We start from the raw sequence: 9,625 nt of genomic DNA, 5'->3' as shown, positions 1-9,625 counted from the left end.
GCCAACACAACATGCCTCAGAAGAATACTCCAGTTAACATAGCGCCAACACAACATGCCTCAGAAGAATACTCCAGTTAACATAGCGCCAACACAACACCAATGAGTGTGTGCCAGGTGAAGTCCAAAGATGTCAAACACTTACAAATGTTCCAATCATGTCCACTAGGGGGAGACTAGTCATCATATTGCAGAACAGTGGAAGAGTAGTTAGTACTCGTGCCTCACAGCGAGAAGGTCCTGGGTTCGATTCTCAGGCTCAAGGTCTTTCTGCATGTGTGGAGTTTGCATGTTCTCCCACTGACTGTGCGGGTTCTACTCCGGCTTCCTCCCACCTCCAAAGACATGCACCTGGGGATAGGCCCCTCCCACCTCCAAAGACATGCACCTGGGGATAGGCCCCTCCCACCTCCAAAGACATGCACCTGGGGATAGGCCCCTCCCACCTCCAAAGACATGCACCTGGGGATAGGCCCCTCCCACCTCCAAAGAAATGCACCTGGGGATAGGCCCCCCCCACCTCCAAATACATGTGCCTGGGGATAAGCCCCTCCCACCTCCAAAGACATGCGCCTGGGGATAGGCCCCTCCCACCTCCAAAGACATGCGCCTGGGGATAGGCCCCTCCCACCTCCAAAGACATGCACCTGGGGATAGGCCCCTCCCACCTCCAAAGACATGCACCTGGGGATAGGCCCCTCCCACCTCCAAAGACATGCACCTGGGGATAGGCCCCTCCCACCTCCAAAGAAATGCACCTGGGGATAGGCCCCCCCCACCTCCAAATACATGTGCCTGGGGATAAGCCCCTCCCACCTCCAAAGACATGCGCCTGGGGATAGGCCCCTCCCACCTCCAAAGACATGCGCCTGGGGATAAGCCCCTCCCACCTCCAAAGACATGCGCCTGGGGATAGGCCCCTCCCACCTCCAAAGAAATGCACCTGGGGATAGGCCCCCCCCACCTCCAAATACATGTGCCTGGGGATAAGCCCCTCCCACCTCCAAAGACATGCACCTGGGGATAGGCCCCTCCCACCTCCAAAGACATGCACCTGGGGATAGGCCCCTCCCACCTCCAAAGACATGCACCTGGGGATAGGCCCCTCCCACCTCCAAAGACATGCACCTGGGGATAGGCCCCTCCCACCTCCAAAGAAATGCACCTGGGGATAGGCCCCCCCCACCTCCAAATACATGTGCCTGGGGATAAGCCCCTCCCACCTCCAAAGACATGCGCCTGGGGATAGGCCCCTCCCACCTCCAAAGACATGCGCCTGGGGATAGGCCCCTCCCACCTCCAAAGACATGCACCTGGGGATAGGCCCCTCCCACCTCCAAAGACATGCACCTGGGGATAGGCCCCTCCCACCTCCAAAGACATGCACCTGGGGATAGGCCCCTCCCACCTCCAAAGAAATGCACCTGGGGATAGGCCCCCCCCACCTCCAAATACATGTGCCTGGGGATAAGCCCCTCCCACCTCCAAAGACATGCGCCTGGGGATAGGCCCCTCCCACCTCCAAAGACATGCGCCTGGGGATAAGCCCCTCCCACCTCCAAAGACATGCGCCTGGGGATAGGCCCCTCCCACCTCCAAAGAAATGCACCTGGGGATAGGCCCCCCCCACCTCCAAATACATGTGCCTGGGGATAAGCCCCTCCCACCTCCAAAGACATGCGCCTGGGGATAGGCCCCTCCCACCTCCAAAGACATGCACCTGGGGATAGGCCCCTCCCACCTCCAAAGACATGCACCTGGGGATAGGCCCCTCCCACCTCCAAAGACATGCACCTGGGGATAGGCCCCTCCCACCTCCAAAGACATGCACCTTCATCTGTGCTGTAAAGTTCAAATTTGAATGAGAATAAAAAGGAGGTCTAAGTGTTGCTTGTTGTTGTCCTCCTGGTCGTCGTCTTCCTCGTCGTCCTACTGCTGGTCCTCCTCCTGGTCCTCCTCCTGGTCTTCCTCCTGGTTGTCCTCCTGGTTGTCCTCCTGGTCTTCCTCCTGGTTGTCCTCCTGGTTGTCCTCCTGGTCTTCCTCCTGGTCTTCCTCTTCTACATGACTCCTGAAGGTAAGATGGAGATGAAAGTCCACGTGAGTCTTTGAAGCAGGCCCATAAAGAACATGTGCTGCACTACCCACACACACACACACTTTTCTTTTCAAAATGAGTTTTACACAAAGGCTTCATTTTTTTCCCCCAGAAATAATTTGAAAATAAAAGATTTTCATGTGCTTTTCATCTCCTAAAGTCCAAATGTTGCCACACACACACTTCGACACACTTCGACACACTTCGACACACTTCGACACACTTCGACACACTTCGACACACTTCGACACACTTCGACACACTTCGACACACTTCGACACACTTCGACACACTGCGACACACTGCGACACACTTCGACACACTTCGACACACTTCGACACACTTCGACACACTTCGACACACTTCGACACACTTCGACACACTTCGACACACTTCGACACACTTCGACACACTTCGACACACTTCGACACACTTCGACACACTTCGACACACTTTGACACACTTTGACACACTTCGACACACTTTGACACACTTTGACACACTTTGACACACTTTGACACACTTTGACACACTTTGACACACTTCGACACACTTCGACACACTTCGACACACTTCGACACACTTCGACACACTGCGACACACTTCAACACACTTCGACACACTTTGACACACTTCGACACACTTCGACACACTTCAACACACTTCAACACACTTCGACACACTGCGACACACTTCAACACACTTCAACACACTTCAACACACTTCAACACACTCCCTATGTACAGCACTACAATATTACAGTTGGTACAACATGTGTCTGCTAGACTTTTGACAAGAACAAGACAGTTTGGTCATATTACGCCTATACTGTATACACCTTTATATATATTTATATATATATATATATATATATATATATATCTTTATCCATCCATCCATCCACCTTCTTCTTCGGGTTGCGGGGGCAGCAGCCTAAGCAGGGAAGCCCAGACTTCCCTCTCCCCAGCCACTTCGTCCAGCTCTTCCCGGGGATCCCGAGGCGTTCCCAGGCCAGCCAGGAGACATAGTCTTCCCAACGTGTCCTGGGTCTTCCCCGTGGCCTCTGATGTCAGTGACACCTAGATCTGATGTTCACCTGATGTGAGTGACACCTAGATCTGATGTTCACCTGATGTGAGTGACACCTAGATCTGATGTTCACCTGATGTCAGTGACACCTAGATCTGATGTTCACCTGATGTGAGTGACACCTAGATCTGATGTTCACCTGATGTGAGTGACACCTAGATCTGATGTTCACCTGATGTGAGTGACACCTAGATCTGATGTTCACCTGATGTCAGTGACACCTAGATCTGATGTTCACCTGATGTGAGTGACACCTAGATCTGATGTTCACCTGATGTCAGTGACACCTAGATCTGACGTTCACCTGATGTGAGTGACACCTAGATCTGATGTTCACATTCACCTTCCAACTTTTTCTAGGACTTTGCCCAAGAATGTTGAGTCATTGACAGGAGTGACATGTGCCAACTCCAACTGTTTGTTTCCCAGCAATGATTGCAACTTTGATGACTTCCACTGGAAATAAAAAAGGGCCCCCAGGCCGTCCTTTGGACCCCTCAGTGTCAGATGATGTAAATGTGCTTTGGACCCCTCAGTGCCAGATGATGTAAATGTGCTTTGGACCCCTCAGTGCCAGATGATGTAAATGTGTCCCCTAATTGAAAGCTGATGTGACCTGCAGAGGGCAGCGTGACGCCCGCAGCTTGGCTCCGCCTACTGTCTGAGCACTAAATCTGGTGGAGCAGCGTTGTGGAGAACTTGTGACTTGATATCCCTGATGGCGCGCACAGAGCTTGGCCTCTAACTGCATCCAGATGCGGCAGACTCTGGTAATTGGACCCGGAGCCAGTTAAATCCCAGACCCGCTCCACACGGCACCGCAGCTGCAAGACCCACTTTTGGAGAGTTTCATATCCAAGCTCCATGACGTCTGGTCCCAGGGGGGAGTCGGATGACGGATGGAGGGCCAGATAGTAAAGTGGAGTTACGGCTGCGTCGGTCAAAAGGTAAATCAGCAGAAGTTCCGCGTGGAATGTGGGAATCATCCAAAACAAGCTGATCAAAGCAGACGACCACAACGTATCCCAGCAAGCATCCAGCACCTGATTTTGGACAAACAAAAGTAACGTAGATTGTGTCAGATTCCAACCGAGTGGTTTCATAAAGTTACCTACGTCATATTGGTATCGTACAATCTTTGTGACTCTGTTGTATCATCCCGTAACAACCGTATCATCCTGTGAACTCTAGTAACAAACAAGTCTGTGTATCATCCTGTGAACTCTAGTAACAAACAAGTCTGTGTATCATCCTGTGAACTCTAGTAACAAACAAGTCTGTGTATCATCCTGTGAACTCTAGTAACAAACAAGTCTGTGTATCATCCTGTGAACTCTAGTAACAAACAAGTCTGTGTATCATCCTGTGAACTCTAGTAACAAACAAGTCTGTGTATCATCCTGTGAACTCTAGTAACAAACAAGTCTGTGTTTCATCCTGTGGACTCTAGTAACAAACAAGTCTGTGTTTCATCCTGTGAACTCTAGTAACAAACAAGTCTGTGTATCATCCTGTGAACTCTAGTAACAAACAAGTCTGTGTATCATCCTGTGAACTCTAGTAACAAACAAGTCTGTGTATCATCCTGTGAACTCTAGTAACAAACAAGTCTGTGTTTCATCCTGTGAACTCTAGTAACAAACAAGTCTGTGTATCATCCTGTGAACTCTAGTAACAAACAAGTCTGTGTATCATCCTGTGAACTCTAGTAACAAACAAGTCTGTGTATCATCCTGTGAACTCTAGTAACAAACAAGTCTGTGTTTCATCCTGTGAACTCTAGTAACAAACAAGTCTGTGTATCATCCTGTGAACTCTAGTAACAAACACGTCTGTGTATCATCCTGTGAACTCTAGTAACAAACAAGTCTGTGTATCACCCTGTGAACTCTAGTAACAAACAAGTCTGTGTATCATCCTGTGAACTCTAGTAACAAACAAGTCTGTGTATCATCCTGTGAACTCTAGTAACAAACAAGTCTGTGTTTCATCCTGTGAACTCTAGTAACAAACAAGTCTGTGTATCATCCTGTGAACTCTAGTAACAAACAAGTCTGTGTTTCATCCTGTGAACTCTAGTAACAAACAAGTCTGTGTATCATCCTGTGAACTCTAGTAACAAACAAGTCTGTGTATCATCCTGTGAACTCTAGTAACAAACAAGTCTGTGTATCACCCTGTGAACTCTAGTAACAAACAAGTCTGTGTATCATCCTGTGAACTCTAGTAACAAACAAGTCTGTGTATCATCCTGTGAACTCTAGTAACAAACACGTCTGTGTATCATCCTGTGAACTCTAGTAACAAACAAGTCTGTGTATCACCCTGTGAACTCTAGTAACAAACAAGTCTGTGTATCATCCTGTGAACTCTAGTAACAAACAAGTCTGTGTATCATCCTGTGAACTCTAGTAACAAACAAGTCTGTGTTTCATCCTGTGAACTCTAGTAACAAACAAGTCTGTGTATCATCCTGTGAACTCTAGTAACAAACAAGTCTGTGTTTCATCCTGTGAACTCTAGTAACAAACAAGTCTGTGTATCATCCTGTGAACTCTAGTAACAAACAAGTCTGTGTATCATCCTGTGAACTCTAGTAACAAACAAGTCTGTGTATCACCCTGTGAACTCTAGTAACAAACAAGTCTGTGTATCATCCTGTGAACTCTAGTAACAAACAAGTCTGTGTATCACCCTGTGAACTCTAGTAACAAACAAGTCTGTGTATCATCCTGTGAACTCTAGTAACAAACAAGTCTGTGTATCATCCTGTGAACTCTAGTAACAAACAAGTCTGTGTATCATCCTGTGAACTCTAGTAACAAACAAGTCTGTGTATCATCCTGTGAACTCTAGTAACAAACAAGTCTGTGTATCATCCTGTGAACTCTAGTAACAAACAAGTCTGTGTATCACCCTGTGAACTCTAGTAACAAACAAGTCTGTGTATCATCCTGTGAACTCTAGTAACAAACAAGTCTGTGTATCATCCTGTGAACTCTAGTAACAAACAAGTCTGTGTTTCATCCTGTGAACTCTAGTAACAAACAAGTCTGTGTATCATCCTGTGAACTCTAGTAACAAACAAGTCTGTGTTTCATCCTGTGAACTCTAGTAACAAACAAGTCTGTGTATCATCCTGTGAACTCTAGTAACAAACAAGTCTGTGTATCATCCTGTGAACTCTAGTAACAAACAAGTCTGTGTATCACCCTGTGAACTCTAGTAACAAACAAGTCTGTGTATCATCCTGTGAACTCTAGTAACAAACAAGTCTGTGTATCATCCTGTGAACTCTAGTAACAAACACGTCTGTGTATCATCCTGTGAACTCTAGTAACAAACAAGTCTGTGTATCACCCTGTGAACTCTAGTAACAAACAAGTCTGTGTATCATCCTGTGAACTCTAGTAACAAACAAGTCTGTGTATCATCCTGTGAACTCTAGTAACAAACAAGTCTGTGTTTCATCCTGTGAACTCTAGTAACAAACAAGTCTGTGTATCATCCTGTGAACTCTAGTAACAAACAAGTCTGTGTTTCATCCTGTGAACTCTAGTAACAAACAAGTCTGTGTATCATCCTGTGAACTCTAGTAACAAACAAGTCTGTGTATCATCCTGTGAACTCTAGTAACAAACAAGTCTGTGTATCACCCTGTGAACTCTAGTAACAAACAAGTCTGTGTATCATCCTGTGAACTCTAGTAACAAACAAGTCTGTGTATCACCCTGTGAACTCTAGTAACAAACAAGTCTGTGTATCATCCTGTGAACTCTAGTAACAAACAAGTCTGTGTATCATCCTGTGAACTCTAGTAACAAACAAGTCTGTGTATCATCCTGTGAACTCTAGTAACAAACAAGTCTGTGTATCATCCTGTGAACTCTAGTAACAAACAAGTCTGTGTATCACCCTGTGAACTCTAGTAACAAACAAGTCTGTTGTCTGTGCATCCCTCCTTCTTTCATCCATCTTGACTTCTTCCATCCCTCCTCTTTCTTTCCTTCCATCCCTCTTTCTTTCCTTCTATCCCTACTCCTTATTTCCTTCCATCCCTCCTTCTTTCCTATCATCCCTCTTTCTTTCTTTCCATCCCTCCTTCTTTCCTTCCATCCCTCCTTCTTTCCTACCATCCCTCTTTCTTTCTTTCCATTCCTCCTCCTTCTTTCCTTCCGTCTCTCCTTCATTCCTTCCATCCCTCCTTCTTTCCTTCCATCCCTCCTTCTTTCCTTCCAGCCCTCCTCCTTCTTTCCTTCCATCTCTCCTTCTTTCTTTCCATCCCTACTTCTTTCCTTTCATCCTCCTTCTTTCCTTCATCCCTCTTTCTTTCTTTCCATCCCTCCTCTTTCTTTCCTTCCATCCCTCCTTCTTTCCTTCCATCCCTCCTCCTTCTTTCCTTCCTTCCACCCTCCTTCTTTCCTTCCATCACTCCTTCATTCCTTCCATCCCTCCTTCTTTCCTTCCATCCTCCTTCTTTCCTTCCAGCCCTCCTCCTTCTTTCCTTCCATCTCTCCTTCTTTCCTTCCATCCCTCCTTCTTTCCTTTCATCCCTCCTTCTTTCCTTCATCCCTCCTTCTTTCTTTCCATCCCTCCTCTTTATTCCTTCCATCCCTCCTTCTTTCCTTCCATCCCTCCTTCTTTCCTTCCATCCCTCCATCTTTCCTTCCATCCCTCCTTCTTTCCTTCCATCTCTCCTTCTTTCCTTCCATCCCTCCTTCTTTCCTTCCATCCCTCCTTCTTTCCTTCCATCCCTTCATCTTTCCTTCCATCCCTCCTTCTTTCCTTCCATCCCTCCTTCTTTCCTTCCATCCCTCCTTCTTTCCTTCCATCCCTCCTTCTTTCCTTTCATCCTCCTTCTTTCCTTCATCCTCCTTCTTTCTTTCCAGCCCTCCTCCTTCTTTCCTTCCATCTCTCCTTCTTTCCTTCATCCCTCCTTCTTTCCTTCATCCCTCCTTCTTTCCTTCATCCCTCCTTCTTTCTTTCCATCACTCCTCTTTATTTCCTTCCATCCCTCCTTCTTTCCTTCCATCCCTCCTTCTTTCCTTCCATCTCTCCTTCTTTCCTTCCATCCCTCCTTCTTTCCTTCCATCCCTCCTCTTCTTTCCTTCCATCTCTCCTTCTTTCCTTCCATCCCTCCTTCTTTCCTTCCATCCCTCCTTCTTTCCTTCCATCCCTCGTTCTTTCTTCCATCCCTCCTTCTTTCCTTCCATCCCTCCTTCTTTCCTTCCATCCCTCCTTCTTTCCTTCCATCCCTCCTTCTTTCCTTCCATCTCTCCTTCTTTCCTTCCATCCCTCCTTCTTTCCTTCCATCCCTCCTTCTTTCCTTCCATCTCTCCTTCTTTCCTTCCATCCCTCGTTCTTTCCTTCCATCCCTCGTTCTTTCCTTCCATCCCTCGTTCTTTCCTTCCATCCCTCCTTCTTTCCTTCCATCCCTCCTTCTTTCCTTCCATCCCTCCTTCTTTCCTTCCATCTCTCCTTCTTTCCTTCCATCCCTCCTTCTTTCCTTCCATCCCTCCTTCTTTCCTTCCATCCCTTCATCTTTCCTTCCATCCCTCCTTCTTTCCTTCCATCCCTCCTTCTTTCCTTCCATCCCTCCTTCTTTCCTTCCATCCCTCCTTCTTTCCTTTCATCCCTCCTTCTTTCCTTCATCCCTCCTTCTTTCTTTCCAGCCCTCCTCCTTCTTTCCTTCATCTCTCCTTCTTTCCTTCCATCCCTCCTTCTTTCCTTTCATCCCTCCTTCTTTCCTTCATCCCTCCTTCTTTCTTTCCATCACTCCTCTTTATTTCCTTCCATCCCTCCTTCTTTCCTTCCATCCCTCCTTCTTTCCTTCCATCCTCCTTCTTTCCTTCCATCCCTCCTTCTTTCCTTCCATCCCTCCTTCTTTCCTTCCATCCCTCCTTCTTTCCTTCCATCCCTCCTTCTTTCCTTCCATCTCTCCTTCTTTCCTTCCATCCCTCCTTCTTTCCTTCCATCCCTCCTTCTTTCCTTCCATCCTCCTTCTTTCCTTCCATCCCTCCTTCTTTCCTTCCATCCCTCCTTCTTTCCTTCCATCCCTCGTTCTTTCCTTCCATCCCTCCTTCTTTCCTTCCATCCTCCTTCTTTCCTTCCATCCCTCCTTCTTTCCTTCCATCCTCCTTCTTTCCTTCCATCTCTCCTTCTTTCCTTCCATCCCTCCTTCTTTCCTTCCATCCTCCTTCTTTCCTTCCATCCTCCTTCTTTCCTTCCATCCCTCGTTCTTTCCTTCCATCCCTCGTTCTTTCCTTCCATCCCTCGTTCTTTCCTTCCATCCCTCCTTCTTTCCTTCCATCCCTCCTTCTTTCCTTCCATCCCTCCTTCTTTCCTTCCATCTCTCCTTCTTTCCTTCCATCCTCCTTCTTTCCTTCCATCCCTCCTTCTTTCCTCCTTCCCATCCCTCCTTCTTTCCTTCCATCCCTCCTTC

The 9,625-nt window shown here is 47.3% G+C and overlaps 1 protein-coding gene across 1 annotated transcript in view; it reads right to left on the bottom strand.

The window, feature by feature from the left end:
• Nucleotides 1-1,928: 1,928 nt before the first annotated feature.
• spice1 (spindle and centriole associated protein 1) overlaps nt 1,929-9,625 on the bottom strand; it is a 15,974-nt gene continuing 8,277 nt past the window's right edge. Inside the window, exons 11-12 of the mRNA XM_062021898.1 lie at nt 3,913-4,114; nt 1,929-2,067 (exon numbers count right to left, since the gene is read on the bottom strand). Of these exons, the coding sequence (XP_061877882.1) occupies nt 1,929-2,067; nt 3,913-4,114 (341 nt within the window). The remainder of the gene's footprint in view (nt 2,068-3,912; nt 4,115-9,625) is intronic.

This window comes from Entelurus aequoreus, linkage group LG15, assembly GCF_033978785.1.
Source record: "Entelurus aequoreus isolate RoL-2023_Sb linkage group LG15, RoL_Eaeq_v1.1, whole genome shotgun sequence".
NCBI lineage: Eukaryota > Metazoa > Chordata > Actinopteri > Syngnathiformes > Syngnathidae > Entelurus > Entelurus aequoreus.
The sequence above is the reverse complement of the archived record's forward strand: the minus strand, read 5'-3'. Positions and strand labels throughout refer to the sequence as shown.